This window comes from Dicentrarchus labrax, unplaced genomic scaffold (assembly GCF_905237075.1).
Source record: "Dicentrarchus labrax unplaced genomic scaffold, dlabrax2021, whole genome shotgun sequence".
In the NCBI taxonomy this organism is placed as follows: domain Eukaryota; kingdom Metazoa; phylum Chordata; class Actinopteri; family Moronidae; genus Dicentrarchus; species Dicentrarchus labrax.
This window is the reverse complement of record NW_026136706.1, coordinates 1804312-1828176: the sequence shown is the minus strand read 5'-3', so window position 1 is coordinate 1828176 and position 23865 is coordinate 1804312. Positions and strand designations below refer to the sequence as shown.

The 23865-nt window shown below is 45.5% G+C and overlaps 1 protein-coding gene across 1 annotated transcript in view; it reads left to right on the top strand.

Moving 5' to 3' along the window:
• The window catches only part of LOC127365100 (titin), a 182806-nt gene that overhangs the window by 108451 nt on the left and 50490 nt on the right, over positions 1-23865 (top strand). Inside the window, exons 145-188 of the mRNA XM_051402823.1 lie at positions 11-310; positions 661-779; positions 878-1055; positions 1300-1584; positions 1751-2044; positions 2157-2456; positions 2561-2742; positions 4289-4418; positions 4517-4707; positions 4926-5355; positions 5516-5821; positions 6058-6239; positions 6494-6623; positions 6759-6910; positions 6994-7141; positions 7476-7641; positions 8075-8226; positions 8354-8650; positions 8942-9241; positions 9374-9688; positions 9768-9916; positions 10026-10176; positions 10313-10594; positions 10687-10989; positions 11136-11438; positions 12182-12463; positions 12907-13094; positions 13204-13315; positions 14028-14330; positions 14571-14879; positions 15155-15436; positions 15544-15843; positions 16053-16346; positions 16446-19415; positions 19531-19851; positions 19999-20283; positions 20398-20703; positions 20843-21006; positions 21118-21352; positions 21610-21885; positions 22005-22304; positions 22410-22712; positions 22798-23097; positions 23224-23511. Coding sequence (XP_051258783.1) covers positions 11-310; positions 661-779; positions 878-1055; positions 1300-1584; positions 1751-2044; positions 2157-2456; positions 2561-2742; positions 4289-4418; positions 4517-4707; positions 4926-5355; positions 5516-5821; positions 6058-6239; positions 6494-6623; positions 6759-6910; positions 6994-7141; positions 7476-7641; positions 8075-8226; positions 8354-8650; positions 8942-9241; positions 9374-9688; positions 9768-9916; positions 10026-10176; positions 10313-10594; positions 10687-10989; positions 11136-11438; positions 12182-12463; positions 12907-13094; positions 13204-13315; positions 14028-14330; positions 14571-14879; positions 15155-15436; positions 15544-15843; positions 16053-16346; positions 16446-19415; positions 19531-19851; positions 19999-20283; positions 20398-20703; positions 20843-21006; positions 21118-21352; positions 21610-21885; positions 22005-22304; positions 22410-22712; positions 22798-23097; positions 23224-23511 — 13563 coding nt within the window. The remainder of the gene's footprint in view (positions 1-10; positions 311-660; positions 780-877; positions 1056-1299; positions 1585-1750; positions 2045-2156; positions 2457-2560; positions 2743-4288; positions 4419-4516; positions 4708-4925; positions 5356-5515; positions 5822-6057; positions 6240-6493; positions 6624-6758; positions 6911-6993; positions 7142-7475; positions 7642-8074; positions 8227-8353; positions 8651-8941; positions 9242-9373; positions 9689-9767; positions 9917-10025; positions 10177-10312; positions 10595-10686; positions 10990-11135; positions 11439-12181; positions 12464-12906; positions 13095-13203; positions 13316-14027; positions 14331-14570; positions 14880-15154; positions 15437-15543; positions 15844-16052; positions 16347-16445; positions 19416-19530; positions 19852-19998; positions 20284-20397; positions 20704-20842; positions 21007-21117; positions 21353-21609; positions 21886-22004; positions 22305-22409; positions 22713-22797; positions 23098-23223; positions 23512-23865) is intronic.

The following is a 23865-nucleotide window of genomic DNA, read 5'->3' as shown; positions in this document are numbered from 1 at the left end:
CCCCCCTCAGATCCTCCTGATGCTCCCAACACTCCCAGAGTCCACGAGGTGACCGCAAACAGTGCCCACATATCCTGGCATGAGCCAAAGGATAACGGCAGCCCGATCCTGGGCTACTGGATCGAGAGAAAGGAGGTGAACAGCAAACACTGGACCCGAGTCAACCGTGCCCTCCTAAATTCTCTGGAGGTGAAGATCACTGGCCTGATGGAGGGACTCACCTACATCTTCAGGGTGTGTGCCGAGAACCTGGCCGGCCCCGGGCCCTTTAGCGAGCCCAGCGACCGCACCATTGCCATGGACGCCATCCGTAAGTTTGCCAATCCTAGACCAGACTAGAGGTCGACATCAAGAAACAGCAGAGATAAAATAAACCAAATAAACCAAAACATAACAAGGCACACTGCTTTGCTTTAAAAAAATGTTTGTGAGTTGTTCATCACAAAGCCAAGTACAAGTTTAACCTGCTTTTGTGTAGTAGCACTTCTCAGCCAATCTACTGCCATTGCTTCCTCTTCCATTTTTATGGTGTTCTGAAATTACATTCCTTGGAAGGCAACTGAACGTTACAGACAAAATGCACAACCAAACATTGTCCTGTTGAGTTAAGTCTGATAATTTCCTCAAAAACGTAATAAATCTCTGTTCCCCCCCATGCAGTGCCTCCTGGTCCCCCCACACCATGGATTGTGGACACTGGGAAGGACTCTATCATCGTGGCCTGGAAGCCCCCTCTGTACAACGGTGGAGGAGACATCCTGGGATACCATGTTGAGAAGGTACAGTAACCTCACCGGACTCTTGGATTTCTAGTAACAATTATGTATTTACAGGTCTTCTGGACCTGTGATGTTAAACTATTGTCTTCTGATCACAGGTTTTGGCTGGAGAGAAGGAGTGGACTCGCAGCACAGAGTTCAGGTGTAAAGAGCTGACTTACACTGTGACGGGTCTGACTGAGGGAGCAGATTATTACATCCGAGTCTTAGCCGTCAATGACGCCGGTCCTGGAGCTCCCGGTGTGACCGAACCTGTCACTGTCACAGAGCCTCAAGGTACGGAAAGTTTTGTCAGGGAACAAGAAGATGCTGCTTTACTTGAACTTATTGTTTCTGGCATTAACAAAAAAAGATTTATGAAATTCAATGCTTCCTGCAGCTGCTTCACAGTAAATGCTCTCAATTCAAGAGAATAATTTATTGTTTTTTGTTAAGCAGCTGCAGAGGAAGTGACGACAAAAAAAAACATGTTCTGTACAAAGACTCTTCTGAAAGACTGACTCATCTCTATGTCCTTTAGAAACTCCCAATGTGGACTTTGATGTCTCTGTGAAGAACGGCGTCATCATCAAGGCCGGAGAGCCCCTGAAGCTTCCTGCCATGGTGACCGGCCGTCCCCAGCCCGAAGTCAAATGGGCTAAAGATGAAGCCGAACCTGACAAGGAGCGAATGATCGTGGAAACGGAGGGCAGGAACAGCACTCTGTTCATCAAGAAGGCTGTAAGGTCAGATCACGGAAAGTACCAGATCACCGGCACCAACAGCAGTGGCACCAAGACAGCAGAGACCAGAGTGGACGTTATGGGTCAGTGTTGAATAAATATAAAACAATATCAAGGTTTTATTTTTATATAAATTACTTTCTTGTACCTTACAGTACTGAATTTATACAAACTTTTATATAGTAAGAGACCCATGGTACCCCTAATAGATCCCATATGAGAAATTGTTTCTGGTCTATGTCTCCATAGATGTGCCCGGACCAGTGGTCGACTTGAAGACTGTTGTGGTGACCAAGAAGAACATCACCCTCACCTGGTCCGACCCTGTGGACAACGGCGGCAGCGACATCATCGGCTACGAGATCCTGAGGAAGGACGCCAAGATGAAACTCTTCCGCCAGCCCATTGAGACGGCATCCTGCAAGTGCGACATCCAGGGCCTACTGTCCGGCGAGGAGTACGACTTCAGGGTCGTTGCCAGGAACAAGTACGGTGACGGAGCTCCAGCTGACATTGGACCCATCCTGGCCGAGGATCCAAAAGGTAAATCCATCAAAGTTTGTCCGACTTTGGATATCAGATGACAATTTTTCTTATATATCAAAGAAATAGCATAGAAAATTTGTGTTGACCAAACTCATCCACAATGTTTTAGGTACTCCATCTGCTCCCGAGAAACTGCACTACACCGACAGAAGCACGACCACTATCACCCTGGCTTGGCAGCCGCCTCGCACTGATGGTGGCAGCCCAATCAGAGGCTACTACGTTGAGAAGATGAGGTCGGACAGCAATGAATACGATGTGGCAAACCGCAAGATCTTCACAGAGTGTTGCGGGACCATTGAGAACCTGTCTGAGAACCAGGAGTACCAGTTCCGTGTCAAAGCTGTGAATGAGGTCGGGGACGGAGATCCCTCCAAGCCCATCACTGTCAGGATCCAGGATGATGAAAGTAAGAAATTCACTTTTAAAATCTTTAAAAGATACTTGATTTTGTCAGGCTGTTTAGGCTGATGTAAGCAACAGCATGAAATTTACAAATATTTATGTCCACAGTCGCACCAGTTATCACCATCCTGAAGTTCTTCAAGAGCAACGCCATCATTGTGAAAAAAGGCTCGGCCATCGACATCCCAGCAGAGGTGAAGGGACTTCCTCTGCCAACGCTCCAATGGATGAAGGACGACGTGGTGATCGAGAAGCCTGATGAAGAGAAGATGACGATGGAGACTGAGGAGGTAAAAACTCATATATGTTCATGGATTTCACTCAAACTGTGCATCAGCAATTGGGAGAATAATATCTTAGAAACTACAGGCTACACAACTACAGTCATATACCATGACTTTTCTTCAAGAACTTTTTGACTCTAAGAAGAGCTAAATCATCACTGATATTAATTTTTGCTCAGTTTCTTATGTTAGCTGCATTCAAGATCTGAGAATGAACACTTAAAGCTCATAATTATTAAATCCTTTAACCTCTTTACCCTTTAGGTGCCGGGTTTTATTTTTAAAAATACTAGATTTTGACATCTAAATTTCATGAGGCTCTGGCTTGAAAGTGGTTTGAGATAGAGACAAAGTGTAAATGAGACAAATATTGAGAATGACCTAAAGTTTATCTAGGGAGTAAATTTCCCCATCTAATTTGCATATTATGACGTCATAATGGCGACGGCCATATTGGATTATGTAATTTCCATGAAATACCTGATATTTTGAAAGAGAGTTGAACTTATTTCATCAGATTCACCCCCCTCCATCCATTTGTTATGTTGTCCATATATCAAATGAACAGGTAAAAGTAAATTGTAAGCCAACAGTCGTAAACTAGAACTATTACTACCACAAAACTCATGTAAACAGTAGGCGTTTTTTATGATTTTTTACCCACCACCACCACCCCTATTGGAGGACACTTTTTCTTTTCTTTTTTATTCTCTTCTTCATTATTATTATTATTATTATTATTATTATCATTACAATATGGTCGAGACAGACGACCACCCACCTAGAGCCGGAGGATCTGTCCTAGGTTCCTGCCTTTTAACAGGCAGTTTTTCCTTGCCCTTGTCGCCAAGTGCATGCTCATGGTGGTACTGTTGGGTCTCTGTAATTAATGTTAAAGAGTTCGGTCTAGACCTGCTCTATTTGAAAAGTGTCCTGAGATAACTTCTGTTATGAATTGGCGCTATACAAATAAAATTGAATTGAATTGAATTGAATTTAATTTAATTGAATTGAATATGATAATAATAATAATAACAGTAGGCGTCTTTTAGCTGCAGAGGTCTAATCTGTGCCCATCTATCCAGATAAAAGTTTGTAGTATTTGTAGAGTGTGGAACCTCTCAATGCAAGGCACAGTACAGAGACACTATGAACAATATTGAGACCCCACCACATAGCCTAACAAATGGACAGGCACACCACTGACGCATCGGACGGCTGCGCCACTGCCACGCATGGACGCACTGTGACTGGCGCGGTAGAAAGAGTGAACACTAACGCTGGTCCCAGCGCTATTCTCACCACCCCCGCTACTTCTACCACATCCATTAGCTCCCCTGCTGAAGAGTTTGTGTAGTACTCCCACCTATGTTGGGCAAAGGGTCGTGTGTTTGTGCTTGGGTGTTCTCGCTTTGCCCGGCAGCGCCGGTGTGAAGACGCACCGTGACTATCACGCCCAGCACCAGTGGATGTTTCAATATTTATAAAGCATATTAAAACTGCCTTGTGTATGATATTGTGCTTCATACATAATTTTCATTCTCATCTTCAGGTGGACCGGACGACTCTGAAGACTAAGATTGCCATCCCAGTCACAATCAGACAGGACAAGGGCAACTACAAGCTGGTGGCTGAAAACTGCTACGGCAAAGCACAGCATGTCATCCGAGTCGAGATCCTCGGTAAGATAATGTCTCCAAAAAAGGAATCTTACACGTATCATTTTCCATGTCAGGTTTACCACAATGAACCTTATGTTAACCAAACCCTGTGTTTTCAGACCGCCCTCTTCCTCCAAGGAACGTTGTGGTCTCAGACATCAAGGCAGACTCGTGCTACCTGACCTGGGACGCCCCAGATGACAATGGAGGCAGTGAGATCACCAACTACATTGTGGAGCGTAGGGACGCCAGCAAGAAGAAGTCCGACTTTGAGGTTCTGACTATCAACCTCATCGACAGGAGATTTGGGGTGAGTCCTGGCTGAAGTGAAAAGTAAACTGGGATGTTTTGATCCATTGGTGTTAATTAAAAATAGGTGATTATCTTTTTGTCCTTACTCCATAACAATTTAACTTACATTCAAAACCTAATAGACTGCTTCATTTAAATACTTTCTGAATTTGATAATGAAAGAATGGGAGAACATTAAATAAATTATTGATTAATGTTCCTGTTCTGCTCCTTCAGGTCTACAAACTGAACTTGAACGGTACCTACCAGTTTAGGATCAAAGCTGAGAACAAGTATGGCGTCAGCGACGGCTGCGATTCAGAGAAAGTCCAACTCAGGGATCCATTCGGCCTCCCCGGACCTCCACGTAATCCTAAAATAATTGCCGCCACAGCAACCACCATGACCCTGACCTGGGATCCTCCCCTCGACAACGGCGGCTCCACCATCCAGGGATACTGGCTGGAGAAGAGAGAGCGCGGCGCCGTATACTGGGGTCGCGTCAACCGAGCTCCAGTCACCAAACCCGCAGTAAAGGGTCTGCAGTACACCGTACTCAGGCTCATCGAAGGAACTGAGTACCAGTTCAGGATTGCAGCCTCCAACGCTGCGGGAGTCGGGCCACCCAGCGAGGCCTCTGAATGCCGCTTTGCTGTGGATCCATGCAGTGAGTGTTAACCCTCTGACAACCTAAAATAGGGTTAGAGTATTAGGATAAAAACCAGAGTACACAGAGCCTTAATGCTAAAAGTCACAGCTAGTTATTTTGCACCATAAAGACTGATAATAAACATTGACCTTTCACCAACTCTCTGCTCCTCTCCCAGACTGTCCCAGCCCACCTGCTTCCCCCGAGGTTAAAGACAAAACCAAGAGCAGCATCACGCTCAAGTGGAGCCCACCGGACAAAGACGGTGGCAGCCCCATCAAGGGTTACATCATTGAGGTCCACGAGGAGGGCTCTCCCGATTGGAGGAGGGTGAATCCTGCCGACAAGCTCCACCCATCCACGGAAATCACTGTCCCCGACCTGAAAGAGGGCAAGAAGTGCAAGTTCAGGATCTACGCCGTGAACGCTGCTGGAAACTCAGAGCCCGCCAAGACAGCCGATATCCTGGTTCAGGACATCCTGAGTAAGAGTGACACACTTCCTGTTCCTAATCAGATCCATACTCTTAATTAAGATTCAGCACAGTATAATAAGATAGTTAGCAGAGTTCCTTTACAATTTCACATTAAATATTGCTTAAAAGCTCAACATTAACATTTTCTCTTGTAAAACAGATGTTGATCTCAAGAAAATTTTACATGGATTGTTTACCTGAATACAAATAAATAAGCTGTTTGTTTTTGTCTGTTTGTTTTCCAGTCGAGCCGACGGTGACTCTGGATGTGAGTGCTCCCGACCTGCTGAACTGCAGAGCCGGAACACCCATCAGGATTCCCGCCACTATCACAGGACGCCCTGTTCCCAAAGTCACCTGGACCTTCGATGGAACTGCAGAGTCCGAGAAGAAGAACGAACTCCACACACTACCCGTTGACTCAGAGGTTAGACCACTCAGAGTAAAATATTTTAATTATTGTTAAAATATCCCAACTGATCCACATATGACCAAACAAGTGGTTCTACTGAAATATAGCCAACCGCAGACCATCTTGTGACGGGATCACCGGTTCAGTCCGTTTTTGTTGAACCAAACAAAATTAAGCTTCAATTGAGTCATCACCAAACATTGAGCTTTTAAGACATCAACTTTAAGACCACTGGAAATACATACAATTGTGACTTGGTTTCGTTTCAGATCCACTCCACTGACACAACCTCAGTGGTCACGATCCCGGAGAGCAAACTGAGCCACAGTGGCCGATACATCATCAATGCAGAGAGCCCCGCTGGACACAAGGTGGTCAAAGTCAGAGTCAATGTGCTAGGTATGTAAAGATTCAAGGATTTTATTTATCATATTCTCATTTAACATGTACAGTAAAATATAAGGTTGCGTTAACCTTACAGTATCACTTGGGTGAAACTTTTAGATTTTAATTTATTGGTTTGTTGATCCGCAGACCTGCCTGGACCTCCAAGAGACCTGAAGGTCAGCGACGTGACAAGGGGAACCTGTAGACTCACCTGGAAAGCTCCAGAGAGCGATGGAGGAGAAAGAGTAAAGAGCTATTTCATCGAAAAGAAGACAGTGGATGGAAAAGCCTGGACTAAGGTAGGACCCCGAACCTGCAGCAGGATAATGCACTATCAGTGCGGATATTAAAAAATAACACAACTCTGATCTTGTTCTTCAAGGTGAACCCGGCCTGTGCTGCTCAGTCTCTGGTGGTTCCAGACCTGATCAATGGTCAGGAGTACCTGTTCCGTATCCGCGCTGAGAATCGCTTCGGCTTCGGCCCGTACACCGAGACTGTTGAGGGAACCAAAGCCAGAGATCCAATCCGTATGTCTACTCTCTTTCCTTACCTGTTTTCTGCTTAGAGAGAAAAAAGATGTATATTTAAATTAGTTCTTCAATTAGGTACAGGTTTTAGGTACTTGTACAAGTATTTCCATTAATGCTACTTGAACTAATTTATACAATTTAACACTTCTGTACTTTTACTTAATAGTATTTTACCACAGTGCTCTTGCTACTCTTAGTTAGGTAAAGGATCATCTGAATATTTCCTCCACCACAAAAAACCCAGGAAATACATTTAATGTCTCTAATTTTTTTTAAAATAATGACCTTGCTTTGTCTCAGTACTCACCAGAATGTGATCTTTCTGTTGCAGATCCTCCTGATCCTCCAACAAGGTTGAAGATCCAGAGCGTGAGGAAGGGCACGGTGACTTTGACCTGGAAGGCTCCAAAGAATGACGGCGGTTCACCTGTCACACACTACAGCGTTGATCTGCTGTGCTGGGAAGCCAGCGGCACCCAGAAGGAGTCGTGGAGGAGGTAAATCATCACCCAAAGGGTCCACTTGGTTCCTACTAATTAAGACCCAACCTGGGAACTGACTAGTTTTGGACCTAGGCCTCAGGTCCCTAAAGTTCTACTTCACCTGTCACCTCTTAGTTACCCAGGTGATTGATTACTAGTCACTGATTGGTCAAAATTTTTTCTCAATCAATCATGGCAATGACATTTTGATGTTTGTTGACAATTCTTAATATTTATATTATATATATTTATATATATCATTTTTCAATGTTTTCCTGCTATTCAATTTGTACTTTATTCATTCTTTTTGAAGAATTTCTTCTGTGAAAAAAAGCATATACAATCTGTGGTTTACACTCAAAAATGTGGTCCTTCTGATGTATAGTTTTAATTAAAAAAAATTTAAAAAACTTTCTCACTGAACGTCTGGCTATGCTGTGACCTTCAGGTGTAATAGGAGAGACGTGGACACCACCAGGTTCGAGGTGGAGGACCTGACCGAGGGAGACGAGTATGAGTTCAGAGTGGTGGCGTACAACCAGGCTGGAGCAAGCCGACCTTCATCCACAGCCGGACCCATTGTCATCCAGGACCAGACCTGTAAGACCAAGACTTATGGGGATTTAAGCTGTAGTTAATTCAACCTTGGTTTTGTAGAAAAACACAGAAAAGTCTTCAAAAGGAGAAACAAATTTAAAATGTGTCATTATCTAATTTTCTGCTGCAGGCGCTCCATCCATCGAGTTGAAGGAGTTCATGGAGGTCGAGCAGGGCTCCGACATCAGCATTGTAGCCAAGATCCGTGGCTGTCCATTCCCCACGCTCACCTGGTATAAGGCTCCGCCCCACAAGTCTGACGACAAGGTGGAAGTCCAGTACGACGAGCACATCAACAAGATTGTGTCCGATGAGAGCTGCACGCTGCTCATCCAGCAGGGCAAACGTCTCGACACCGGCCTGTACACACTGGTGGCCTCCAACAGCCTTGGCAAGGCCGCCAAGGAGATGAGGCTCAACGTGCTCGGTACAAACATGTTACACTTATTTTTGTTACACTATTAGTTTTATTTTTTATGTTTTTTCACACTGGAAGCCTCAATGAAGTCCTAGATCATCAAAGCATCAATAACAAGCAATAATAAGAGTCAACAATGATTTAGAGACTTACATCAATACGAATATAGTCAAAATCTGAACTAAAGAATAATAAACAATTCTGAAAACATGAACAAAAAACCCTTGATTGCAGTGAACTGCAGGTGTGATTCACCTTGATGATTTCTGTTGTCTGAACCAGTTTTTTGTTATTTTTCAGGCCGGCCCGGTCCTCCCTCCGCTCCCATTAAGTTTGAGGAGATCGGAGCCGAGAGGATAACACTCTCCTGGTTGCCGCCAAAGGATGACGGTGGCTCTAAAGTCACAAACTATGTCATCTGGAGGCGCGTGGCCAACAGGAAGACCTGGGTGCCCGTCACCAATGAGCCCAAAGAACGGATCTGGACAGTGGAGAACCTGATGGCGGGACACGAATATGTGTTCCGCATCATGGCCCAGAACAAGTACGGAGTTGGAGAGCCACTGGACAGCGAGCCAGAGGTCGCGCGAAACCTCTTCTGTGAGTCAGAGTTTGAAAAAGATTTTCATTTTTAGACTAGAACAACATATACTTCAAACAGTCTGTAACTGTCTCATTGATGCAGAAATACTAGATTGGTCACTAATATAAGTTAAATACTTCCTACTGCAGCTGTTCCCGGTCAGTGTGAGAAGCCAACGGTCACCAACGTCACCATGGACTCCATGACCGTCAATTGGGAGGAGCCGGAGGATGACGGTGGCACCCCGATCACCGGCTACTGGCTGGAGCGTAAAGAGACAACAGGCAAGCGCTGGACACGCGTCACGCGCGACCCCATCCGTCCCATGGGAATGGGCGAGTCGTTCGTCGTGAGCGGACTCATTGAGGGCTCCCAGTACCTCTTCAGAGTGTCCGCCATTAACACCGCAGGACTGGGACTCGCCAGTCCTCCCACAGACCCTATCTTTGCCAGAGACCCCATCTGTAAGAGTCAGACACTTACATCGCACAAGTTTCTAATTTAAATACACACAGGGTGTTAACTTTCTATGTCTCCCTGTAGCCCCGCCCTCTCCTCCAACCCCAAAGATTTCTGATTGGACAAAGTCCACAGTGGATCTGGTGTGGATTCCTCCTCTGAAGGATGGAGGCTCCAAGATCATCGGATACTGGGTGGAGTATAAGGAGGAGGGCACTGAGGCCTGGGTTAAGGTGAGAGGGAATCAGTCACCACATTTTTATAACACCACTGATCAAGGACCTGGTTTTAGAGATAGAGCTGAGTTGAAAATCAACCTTTGACTCTTTTTTTGTTTTACAGGCCAAGGAGACCGAAATCCGCGGCACCCGACTTGTTATCACCGGTCTGAAGACTGGTGGTAAGTACAAGTTCAGGGTGATTGCCTTCAATGTTGCTGGTAACGGCGAGCCAGGAGAAGTCCCAGAGGTGCTCGAGGTCAACGACAGAACCAGTGAGTCCATCTGAAAGTCTGAGAGGGTTACACATTTCAAACCATGGTTCCCTCAACAATATTACCTCTAAGGTAGTACAGTATTTATCCAGTTTGGTTGTAAAAAGCAGAGTAACATTGAGTTTTTTTCCCCCAGTTGCTCCTGAGGTCGACCTGGACGCCTCGGTAAAGGAGAGGATGGTGGTCCATGCTGGTGGCGTGATCCGTATCATTGCCTACGTGTCAGGCCAGCCGTCCCCTGACATCACCTGGAGCAGAGATGGAGCTGCACTGCCTCCTGAGGCTAAAGTGGAGACAACAGCGATCAGCTCATCACTGGTGATCAAACCCTGCACCAGGAGACACCTCGGCGTCTACACACTGACCGCCAAGAATGCTGGCGGGGAGAAAACAAAGAACATCACTGTTGAAGTTCTGGGTAAAATACTATTTTCTTGTAAAAATTAGACATCCTTTGACCCTTCAGTATATTTATCTTTTTAATTAAACCCCGGTTGTGTCCTACCTCAGACGTTCCTGGACCCGTTGGCATCCCCTTCACCGCCGAGAACCTGAGCAGCGAATCCTGCAAGCTCAACTGGTACTTCCCAGAGAACGACGGTGGTTCTCCCATCAGTAACTACATCATCGAGAAGCGTGAGGCTGAGCGTAAGGCCTGGACCTCACTGTCCTTCACCGCCAGCAGACAGAACGCCGTGGCTCAAGGGCTCACCACCGGAAAGTCCTACTTCTTCAGAGTGGCTGCAGAGAACGCCATCGGCATTGGACCCTTCATGCAGACCGCAGCCGAGATTATCATCAAGGAACCAATCAGTGAGTTTAGAATCATTGTCTCTCCTTGTCTCTAAATGTAAACATTAAAAAATAAACAAAACTGAACCAAAAACAACACAAACCCATAAATGAGTTCCCATCTTCATATATAAAGAACCAACCAAATGTGTATGTGCTCCCCTCAGGTGTGCCCGACCGCCCAGAGGAGCTTGAAGTCACCAAGGTAACCAAGGATTTGATCAGCGTCACCTGGAAGGCACCAAAGTTTGACGGTGGTTCAGAGATCACCATGTACATCCTGGAGGCGCGTATGATCGGCAAAGACAAGTACACCAGACTGACAAAGGAGAAGCTGATGGAAAGGAAGTATACCTATGATGGCCTGAGGGAGGGTGACACCTATGAGTTCAGGGTCATGGCTGTCAACGAGGTCGGCCCTAGCAAGCCATCATTCAGCACCAAACCCATCACCTGCAAGGACGAACTGGGTGAGGACTTATTATTAACAGGACCAGCTGTTTTGTATGTTTTAATCTGGCTTTTGTAATATTGGCACTAATTCGCCATAATCACACAGTTGCCATTTCTTACATTGTGCTCAGGGCGGAAAGCTCAAATGTGCATTAATATTTCCTAATCAAGCCTTTTCTATCATATTGTGTAGGGCTATTGAACAGCTGTTATCTAAAGGTAGTTAAAGAGTTATCAAATAAGTCACCTTGAAAAATGGCCCGATGTCCCTCTGGATTTTCACTATCCATTGTCTTTTCAGTTTTCAACACTTGGGTAATGGTGAAATGATAACGATTTGTCAGATTCACATTAGTTCACATTCAATTTTTAATAACAACATTTGGGGAAAATGTCCGCTGTGTGTATATAGTCAGTTGAAGTAAAATTGTATTTATATAGCCCAAAAAATTCACAATTTACCTCAAGTGATTATACAATCTGTACAACACCCTCTTTCCCTAGACCCTCGATTGGCATATTGTGAATTGAATTGGTTTCAGTGTTTGTTTTTAGGGTAATCTATCTATAAAAATTTATTTTTTACAGACTTGAAAATTGCTATTCAACATTTAGAATTCAGAATTTGGCTGAGAAATATATACTGTTTTTGTTGTAGATAAAAATGCAACAAACAAATCACAGCTTTAAATAAGGAATAGAAAGGGAATAATAGATTATCAGCGTATCACTTCATCTGACTTTGTTTAATCTTTTACAGAGCCGCCAACCATCGAGCTGGACTTCCGTGATAAGATAATAATTCGTGTGGGTGAGAGCTGCCTGCTGCAGGGCCGCTACACCGGTAAACCTTCTCCATCCATTGCGTGGTACCGAGATGATGATGAGCTGAAGGCCGACAAACACATTATGTTCAAGAACACGCTGACCACCATGTCGCTTGGCCTAATGAAGGCGCAGCGCGAGCACAGCGGCAGATATGTGGTAGTGGTTGAGAACAGTACCGGATCTAGGAAGGGAGTCTGCAACATCACGGTTGTCGGTAAGTGTGCAAAACTCATGTAGAGAAACTGAGTATGACATAAGCTAGTATCATCAACAAAAAGTGCTGGAAATATAGATGAAGATGATATAGATAATGCAGCAACTAAATTCTTGATTTAGATTTAAAGGGGTCCTCCTAGTCAAAGCTTTCAACTGATTTATGTTTAGATACCAGTTTAAACAGCTCAATTTCAGTATCTCTGCCGGAATTATACTTTTTTGATACCTTCCACTGAAAAATCTAGACCTAACTAAATAAAACATACATAAAAAAGGTTTTTATGTGAAATAAACCAGTATCAGGAAACAGCAGTAGATATAAAGATAAAGTAACAAAATGATTGATTTAAATGAAAATTAGAAAGGGTCTAAGAATAGAACCCTATGGGACACCAGAAGTAATTGCGCCACCCAAGACCGTTGTTTCTTTCCTCCCTGTAGACCGCCCGACCCCTCCTGTTGGCCCAGTGGTGTTTGATGAGGTTCACAGAGAGTACATGGTAATCTCCTGGAAACCTCCTCTGGACAGCGGCGGCGTTGATGTCTCTAATTACATCATTGAGAAGAGAGACACCAACAGAGACATGTGGACCACAGTGACGTCCGCCACCACCAAGACTACATGCAAGGTGGGTCCAAATGGGCTGTTAACTAAAATTCTGTCAGCTATCATTTTAATAATTGCAATGTGCCAGTGGAGGAGGTTGTTATACGTTGGTGGTTCTTTTCTTCTCTCAGATCCCTAAGCTAACTGAGGGCAGGGAATACATCATGAGGATCTCTGCTGAGAACATGTACGGCATCAGTGACCCTCTGGAGTCCGAGGAGATGAGAGCCAAAGATCTCTTCAGTACGTTCTGCTAAAACCCTGCCGACATACATTTACTGTTTTCACATTTCAGTTTTACTAAATTTATTTAAGGAAATACATTTTTTGATGGTACCAAAACTCCGTTGAAAATATGAAAGTAGCTAAAATCTAAATGAAGCCCCAAGCATTCAGTCGTCTTCACAAGAGGAAATCATTTTATTTTAGAATTTGTCTGTTTTTTTTTTTTTTTTTTCAGTTGCAAAATTCCCCTGATAGTGTTGCACTCAAACTCCCACAAAATACTGAGTTATATCACTTTCTTTTTATAAGTCATGGATACTATTTGTAGTATTAAATAATTACTGCTAAAAGGAAAATGTTGGAGCATGTTTGCTCAGTAACTTATATCCCCTTTTTAAACCATTTTCAGCTATTTCTTTTTACATATTTTCTGTTTTTACCATATTTTCATGTGTTATTGTAACATTGCAGCACTCAATGGATAACAACAAATTCCTGAGATAATTATGAATGAGCAGAAGCTAGTGATATACAGTTTTAATCAATAAGGAACATCACATTGGACAGAACTTGAACCCCTGAACTACAGAATAAAATTTATTTTGCCCATATAAAATAAAGGTGTGGAAAAACTACACCATCCTATAAATGTTCTTTCTGCAATGGTAATGGATCCTAAAAAGAGCTTTGATAGCCTAGTTTTTCTTCTGCTCCCCCCTCCTCCCCGCAGGAGTCCCCGAGGCCCCTGATATGCCAACGGTCAGAGAGGTGTACGCCACCAATGCTCTGGTGCTGTGGAACCGTCCTCGCGACGGCGGAAAACCCATCACCAATTACATCCTAGAAAAGAAGGAGCCCACAGCTAAGAGGTGGTCCAGAGCCACCAGAGAGCCACTGTACCCGGCAACTCAGTACCAAGTGCAGGACCTGGTGGAGGGCTGCGAGTATGAGTTCAGGGTGATGGCCGAGAACGAGCTGGGAACTGGAGACCCCAGTGAACCCTCCAAACCCATCCTTGCCAAAGATCCCATCGGTTAGTGCAACACAAACTCATGGAAAACGTTCTTATAGATGTACATATTATCCATATTTCTATTATCTCTGAATATTATATTCTATATTCGTATTTATTTTATCTTAAATTCTATGTAGTATTTACAAATTATCTATTTTTAACATCTATATCACTATAAAGAAAACAAATTTTATTTTTTTTACCAGGGTTAATACAGGATCATAGTTTACAATCTTCTTTGACATTTTGTCGTCACAGTGCGTCCCAGCCCTCCAGTGACCCCCGAGGCCTACGATAAGACCAAGGACTCAGTTAGCCTGAAGTGGAAGATGCCCCGCCATGATGGAAAAGGCCGGATCTTCGGTTACCTTGTCGAGTACCAAAGGCCTGGTGCCGTGGAGTGGACCCCAGCCAATGAGACTCCAGAGCAGTGCCCCGACCTCCACTATGTGGTGACAGGCCTGACCGATGGACAGGAGTACATCTTCAGGATCTTCACTGTTAATGCAGCCGGCAAATCTGACCCTGCCTTGGTTAAACAGCCCATCAAAGTCCACGACAGACTGGGTAAGTGACTCATTTATAACTCTTCTTCTATCCAAAAATCCCAAACATCCTTAAAAGTGATAACTAACATTAACTATACCACGTTTACTACATGTACATTACTACATGCACATTATTGCATTACTACTGTTTGTGAATATGACGTCATCTAATATAGTTTCAGTCTGTCAGCAATGAATTAGCAGGTAGACAACAATCTTGTGTTTGAGTTTATTTTGGCCTTAGCTATACATTTTCTAAAAATTCAAGTAATATATTCCCATTTCCCTCCACAGAGGAGCCAGAGTTGCTGCTTGACGCCAACATGGCACGTGACCACCTGGCCATGCTGGGCACTGACATTACCCTGAGCGCCACCATTAAAGGCGTACCGACACCCACCGTCAGCTGGAAGAAGAACGATGGTGACGTTCCCGCTCACATCACTGTTGCTGTCACCGCCACAGGCAGCAAAGTCTTCATCCCCAAGTCGGTCCGTGCAGACTCCGGCAACTACACCATCACTGCGGAGAATGCTGCTGGAAAGAAATCAGCAACCGTTGCTGTGCTTGTGTTGAGTAAGTGAAACATTCTTGAACAAAATAATTCATTTGATAATTGATTCTTTGTCATGCCATGAAGAAAAACAATATATGTTCATTTATTTTACCCTGGTTTCCACCAGACAAACCCACTCCTCCCAGAGATCTCGTGGTTTCTGAGGTGACCAGCGAGTCTGCCTACCTGACGTGGAAGGCTCCTGAGGACAATGGCGGCGCTGTCATCTCCCACTACGTTGTGGAGAAGAAGGATGTGGCTGCTGAGCAGTGGGTGCCCGTCTCTGCAGCCAATAAGAAGCCGAGTCTGATGGCCATGTACTTGATGGAAGGAATCCAGTACATGTTCAGAGTGGCTGCCGAGAACCAGTTCGGCAGGAGCGACTACGTGATGACCAAGACACCCATCAAGGCTCTCGACCCTCTCTGTGAGTAAAAGTCAAAATTTTACAATTAAAATAATTGATTTGTCATAATCTTTGTAAATCAATATGCCATAAAACAACAGAATTATGGCAGCAGTGCAAGCCCGATCCTTATGAGAATACCATCTCATCAAATCATCAGCAAATTTAAGTAATAAATTAAAATCTACCAATAATTAGCAATTAATTGTTCCTTCCTGGACATCTTTCAGATCCTCCTGGCCCACCGAAGAACCTGCACCACACTGATGCAGACAAGACAGAAGTTTGGTTGGAATGGGAGTGGCCTGACCGTACCGGTGGAAGTGAAATCACCGGCTTCATTGTGGAGCACCAGGAAGAGGGCCAGACTGACTGGGTAACCTTCAAGACAGTCAGCAACAACCATGCTCATGTCACTGGTCTGGTGGAGGGGAAGACTTACCGCTTCAGGGTCAAGTCTCAGAATGCCATCGGTATTAGCAGTCCTGACACCAGCATTCCCATCACCTGCCAGGAGAAGACATGTAAGATACATGATTGTTATGGACTTGTTTTCCTTTATGGGAATTATGTTCTGAGCTTGAAAATCATCCTAATATTATTGCTGTTTTGTTCTCTTTCAGTGCCACCAACTATTGAAGTTGATGTGAAGCTTATTGAGGGTCTTGTTGTCAAAGCTGGCAGTACTATTGTCCTTCCAGCCAAGATGACAGGAATCCCTATTCCCACCGCCAAATGGATGACTGATGGCAAAGATATTGTATCTGAGGGCCGCTATAACATTGAGTCTGCTGGATCCTCCACTATCCTCACTATCCCGGAGTGCCAGAGAGGAGACACTGGAGAGTACATCCTCACTGTGGCTAATCCTGCAGGTAGCAAGACCGTTGCCCTGCATGTCACCGTGTTGGCTCTCCCAGGTGCACCCACTGGACCCATTAACATCTTGGAGGTCACCCCTGATTACATGATGATCCAATGGAGGGCGCCTAAGGATGATGGTGGCACGCCCATCACCAACTATGTGGTGGAAAAGAAGGATGTAAAGAAGCCATGGGAGCCCTGGTCTGTAGTTAGCTCCAGCGGCACCAGCACCAAGGCCAAAGTGCCCAGGCTGGAGAAGGGCCGTGAGTACATTGTCCGTGTCCGTGCAGAGAACAAGATTGGCATTGGTGCAGGACTTGAGAGTCCTCCCACTATTGCCAAGCACATGTTCAACCCTCCTGGACCACCAGGCCTGCCTATGTGCTCTGATATCACAGAGAATGCTGTGACAGTGGAATGGACCCTGCCTGACTATGATGGAGGAAGCCCTATTAGTGGCTATGTAATTGAACGCAGAGAAATGACAGGAAAGTGGATCCGTGTCAACAAAACTCCTGTGCTGGACCTCAGATACAGAGTCTCAGGCCTGTTTGAAGGTAATAGCTATGAGTTCAGAGTATTCGCTGAGAACATTGCTGGTATCAGCGAGCCTTCTCCCACCTCTGACCCCATGAAAGCCACGCGTGCCATCACCAAACCAGGACCTCCAGGCAATCCTAAACTGAAAGACTGGAGCAAGTCATATGCTGACATCTGCTGGACCAAGCCTACAAGAGACGGAGGCAGTCCCATCCTGGGCTATTTGGTTGAGGCTCAGAAGTCAGGTACTGCCCAGTGGGATAGAATCAACAAGGACCTTATCAAGATGTGTGCCTACAGAGTACCAGGTCTCATTGAAGGAATGGAGTACAGATTCCGCATCAGAGCCACCAACAAGGTTGGAGACAGTGAACCCAGGGAACTTACTGAAACTGTCCTAGCAAAGGACATCCTTGTGCCCCCAGAGGTTGTTGTTGATGTGTCCTGCCGTGACTCTCTGACAGTCAGGGCAGGTCAGATCATAAGTTTGATTACCAGGGTGAAGGGCAGACCAGACCCCGAGATCACATGGACCAAAGATGCCAGAGCCTTGTCTCGGGACAAGCGCACTGAGATGAACAACAACTACCCTCTGTGTGAACTGGTCATCAATGATGCAGTCAGGTCAGACTATGGTAAATATGCCATTGTCGCCAAGAACAGCAGTGGACAGGCACAGGCCACCATTATTGTCAATGTTCTTGACACACCAGGAGCTTGCCAAAACCTGAAAGTAGCGTACATAACCAAGAACTCCTGCATGGTGTCCTGGGAAAACCCTGAGGATAATGGAGGCACTGAGATCACTCAGTACATTATTGAGTGCCGTCAGCCCAGCCAGAGAGGATGGACCATGGTCTCCAATGACTGCACCAAGCGCCTGATAAAGGCCCCTCTTACTGAGGGCTGCGAGTACTTCTTCCGTGTCAGCGCAGAGAACAAGATTGGCGCTGGCCCATGCACTGAGACCAAGACACCTGTTCTGGCAGTTGATCCCATTGAGAAGCCTGGTGAACCCATTGACTTCCACATCGCTGAAATCGGCAAGACCTTCTGCTTCCTCAAGTGGAAGAAGCCAGACTATGATGGCGGTAGCCGTAACATCGCTTATCATGTTGAGAAGAAGCCAAAAGAGGCTGAGGAGTGGGAGAGGCTTCACAAGGGTGCCATCAAGGAGACTTACTTCATGGCTGACAGGTGCATTGAAAACCAGATCTACCAGTTCAGAGTTCAGACAAAGAATGAGGGAGGTGAGAGCAACTGGGTGACCACAGCTGAAGTCCTGGTTAAGGAACAGCTTGTGGAACCAGAAATCAAGATTAAACTGGATGGAACACTCGTGGTCAAGGCAGGAGACTCAATTCCTATTGAGGCAACAGTAAAGGGTAAACCTCAGCCTGATATCAAATGGACCAAGGATGAAAGCACAGAGGAGATAAAGAAGAGCCCCAGGCTTCAGATTGAAACTGGCACTGACTTCTCAAAGCTGCTGCTTACTGGCGCCAGGCGCACTGACAGTGGGAAATATGTTGTTTCTGCCTCCAACAGTGCAGGAACCTGCTCTGCTCATGCAAAGGTCAATGTCCTGGATAGACCTGGCCCCATCAGGGAACTCAAAGTGTCTGGTATCACCATTGACAGGTGTAATCTGGCCTGGGAAGTCCCAGAGGATGATGGTGGCTGTGATATTTACAACTACATTATTGAGAAATGTGAGACAAAAAGGGGAGTCTGGTCCGTCCACTCCAATGCTGTCATCACCAATAAAGCTAAGGTCACCCGTCTGATTGAGGGCAACGAGTATATCTTCAGAGTTCGTGCTGAGAATAAGATGGGTCCTGGCCCTGCAGTGCAGAGTGAGGCCATTGTCGCTGGCACCCAGTTCAGTGTGCCTGGCGCTCCTGAGGCACCAGAGGTCACCAAGATTGCCAAAGAAGAGATGACTGTGGAGTGGTCAGAGCCAGAGAAAGATGGCGGAAAGCCAATCACAGGTTATCTGTTGGAGAAGAGGGAGGAGCATGCTGTTAGGTGGTCTCCTGTCAACAAGGATCCATTGCCTGGAACTCGTTTCACAGTCACTGGACTACTACCCCTCCATGACTACCAGTACAGAGTAAAGGCTGTCAATGAAGTTGGCATTGGCAACCCAAGCAAGCCTTCACGTGCCATCACTGCCAAGGACACAGTTGGTATGTAACCAGTAATAATGTTTTCATTGTGTTTAATATCTATTTGCTAAAAAATGTACCTTGTGTTGGGATTACTATAGACAACATTTTCACACACCCCTATGTCTTTGTACAGAGCCTCCAGCACCACCTACCAACTTGAAGGTCCTGGACAGCACCAAGTCCACTGTCACCCTGGGCTGGACCAAGCCTGTATCTGATGGTGGAGCTCCTCTCATTGGCTATGTTGTGGAGATGAGGGCACAGGGAAGCGCCAAGAAAGGAGACGATAGTTGGAAGAGGTGCAATGTGGCAGCTCAGCTGGTCGTATGTGAGTTCACAGTCTCAAGTCTGGACGAGACACTTGTGTATGAATTTAGAGTGTCTGCTCAGAACCAAGTGGGCATGAGCCTGCCATGCGACCTGGAAGGTGCTGTGATCCCCAGGGAGATTCTAGGTGAGGACTTAGTTACATTTTTGTTGCTTTTATGTTAACTAGCCTAATATCAGTTTCACATGATACCATGGGGGCGTAACTAGAATGTGCAAACTGTGATCCATACTTGCAACACCAAGCTGATACCTGCACTGTTCCTTTTGACAGAGGCACCAGAGATTGACCTGGACGCCAGCCTGAAGCAGGGACTGACAGTGAGAGCCGGCTGTCCCATCAGACTATATGCTACCATCAGAGGTAGACCACCTCCTAAAGTCACTTGGAGGAGGATGGGCATTGACAACGTGGTCAGGAAGGGAAAAGTCGACATCATTGACACCATGACCTTCCTGGTTATCCCTGATAGCACCCGTAACGACTCTGGCAAATACTGTCTGACGGTACAGAGTCCTGCCGGAGAGAAGGCTGTGTTTGTCAATGTTAAGGTTCTGGGTAAGTTATGGTTTTCTTTTAATACTACACACAAGTTGTTGCATTTGACAATCACAAAAAGTTGCTCACATCAAGAAAAAAAACAATATAATATTCTAATATCTTTAATGACAGACACTCCGGGACCTGTGCTGAATCTGGAAGCTACTGACATCAAACAGACATCAGCAAAGCTGTCCTGGACTCCTCCAGAAATTGATGGTGGCAGTGAGGTCACTCACTACATTGTTGAGAAGCGCGCGATCGACCGCAAGACGTGGGCAACTGTCAAGGGCGAAGTTGAGACGGATAAGATTCCCTTCAAAGTCAGCGGCCTGATTCCTGGCACTGAGTACTACTTCAGAGTCACAGCTGTCAATGAGTATGGGTCTGGAGTTCCCAAAGTGTCACCCACTTCCTACCTGGCCTCTGATCCTGTCAGTACGTATTGTCTCTTAGTCACACAATGTGACAGCAGAACTAAAAACTCACACACAGCTCACAACCACCCACTGTGCTCGGTTCTCTTTTCTCAATGATTAGGAACATCTGAACATACCTTTCTGATTTCCTTCTACAGGCAAGCCCGATCCTTGTGAGAAGATTGAGGTTCTGGAGATCACTAAGAACAGTGCCACAGTTGGCTGGGTGAAGCCTTCAAGGGACGGTGGTGCCAAGATAGATGGTTACGTAATTGAATACATTGAGGTCAAACCTCCTCCAGAGCCTCCAGCACCTGTGGAGGTTTGTCATGTGATCAATGATTCTTCTCTGACTGCTTTGATCCATGGATTTCACCATAAGATTGTAGTAAATCAAATTATGTGCTAATCTACACACCTCAATTTGCCACAGGTTCCAGAGGGACAGGAAGCTCCACCCCCACCTCCGCCACCTCCAGTGGTAGAGGAAGAAGAGGAACCTGAAAAGGAAGTCTGGAATGCCTACACTACAGTGAAAGGTTTGATGATCAGCATCAGCGGCCTGAAGGAGGGCAAGAGATACAAGTTCAGAGTGGCTGCCAAGAACATCATGGGCATGAGCTCGTTCACCGAGACTAGGCAGCCAGTCGAGATCAAGGAACAGATGTGTAAGTTGTTACATCAGATTATTAAGAGATTATTAAAAAAATGTTTATCATTTATTCAGTAATAGGGCAACAGTGAAATTGTCTTATGTTCAAATATCTCTTGATTAGGACATAGTTTGAAATAAGAAATATTGGTGATGGTAATATAGTAAAGTAAGATCTACAGATAACACTGAATTAGACCACCATTTTTTATCTCAAGGCTGCTTTTTAGCTTCCTGGATAATCAAATCAAATTCTCATGTTCTCACCTGCAGTGGAGCCAAAGATTGTCATGCCAGAGACAACAAGCGCCAGAGCTGGAGCCAAGCTCAGAGTGGAAGCACTGGTTTCTGGAAAACCTGCCCCAACCTGCAAGTGGATGCGTGGTGAGAATGCAGTTGTCTCGTCCAGCCGTCTGGCCGTGCACAAGTCCGGCAACATGTGTGTCTTGATCATCAAAGACGTGTCAAGGACTGATAGTGGAGAGTACAGCCTGGTGGCTGAGAACAGCTCTGCAAAGGTGGTGGAGACTCTGAAGATCATCATTAGAGGTCAGTATTACCCACCATAAGATAATTTGAAGAAATTAAAAGGATTTGAAGATTTTGGGACGGACAGATTTACCTGGTGTGATGGATATGTTTATAGCTATTTATTCTACGTGTTTCAGACATCCCCGGTCCTCCCGAGGGCCCTGTGGTGATCAGTGATATTGACTCTGATGCCTGTTCCTTGTCCTGGAACAAACCACTGGAGGACGGAGGCAGTAATATCACCAACTATGTGGTGGAAAAATGCGATGTGAGTAGAGGCGACTGGGTGATGGCGGTCTCTTCTGGTCTGAAGACAAGTTGCAGGCTTGGGAAGCTCATCCCCGGAAAAGAGTATGTGTTCCGTATCCGTGCTGAGAACCGTTATGGCGTGTCAGACCCCATTCAGTCTGACAGGATGGTTGCCAAGTTCCCCTTCGGTAAGATAACTGAAATATTTCCCTGGGCAGTTTTTCATTAGCTTTAGATTTAAGTTGGTTTTATCATTACAGGCAATTTAAATTTTGTTTTTTTTTGGTCACCAGATGTTCCTAGTGAACCCCTTAACTGCCGCATCAACAAGACGAACAAAGACTGTATGTTCGTGGCCTGGGATAAGCCTGAAAGTGATGGTGGCAGTCCTATCACAGGTTACTATATTGAGCGTAAGGAGAGGAACAGCCTGCTGTGGGTGAAGGCCAATGACACCGTTGTCCGCACCACTGAGTACCCATGTGCCGGCCTCATTGAGGGCCTGGAATACACTTTCAGAGTGTCCGCCATTAACCGTGCTGGCCAGGGCAAACCAAGCAAGAAGACTGACTTTGTCACTGCCAGAACACCTATTGGTAGGTTTGCCACCTCGGAAATAACATCTACACAAAAATCTTTTTTCTATTAATTTAATCTTGTTTCCTTACCTTTGTTTCACAGACACTCCAGGTAAACCTGAGGTCCTGGACGTAACCAAGAACTCTGTCACTTTGGTTTGGACTCGTCCCAAGAACGACGGTGGCAGCAAGATCATTGGCTACTACGTTGAGTCCATGCGGGTGCCTGGAGACATCTGGATCCGCTGCAACACTAGCAGCCAGAACGTCCCAAGGGAGGAGTATACAGTGACTGGCCTGGAGAGAGACCTGCAGTACCAGTTCAGAGTCATTGCCAAAACTGCTGTCAACTTGAGCAAACCTTCTGAGCCCACAGACCCTGTCCTGGTCTGTGCCGAGAATGGTGAGAGGTTTTGATTTAACACACTTATGACCAGGCTGATAAACCAGTCACTATAATAACAAAGCAACTGCAGTCTCTGACTCTCACTGACAGTAACACTGCTTTATCTCACCTTTACAAACACAGTCCCTCCAAGGGTGGAGCTTAATGCCAGGATGCAGAAGGGTTTGAAGGTGAAGGCGGGATCCACAATCCTCCTAGAGGCTGAGGTGTTTGGTAAGCCTATGCCCAGAGTGACCTGGAAGAGAGGCGACGATAGCCTAAAGTCAGGTGAAGGCCAGGTCATTACCCAGTCAAGGAATCACTTCCAGCTGGAGATGACGGCAGTCACCAAGGAGCATACAGGAACCTACACCATATCTGCTGAGAATGCCAGTGGTTCCAAGACCGCTGAAATCCAGGTCAACGTCCTGGGTGAGTACTTTAGTCTCTTCTTTTAGGGGTGTCACAATCTAAAAGCTGTATTCACATTAAAGGACCGGTTTGTAGGATTTAGTGGTATCAAGAGGTGAAGTTGCAAATTTTGACCAACTGAATACTGTTAGCCTTGCAAGTTTGTAGGAGAAACTACAATGGCTGTGCAACTTGCGAAAAATGCGAACACCCCTTTCAAGATCCATTGTTTGGTTTGCCTATTTTGGGCTACTGTAGAAACATGGTGGAATCTGTAGAAGAGGATTAGCTTCCTCTGTAGATAAAACAGCTAATTTGAAGGTAACAAAAACACGATTCTTATTGTCAGGTGATTATATACTAATGAAAACCTGA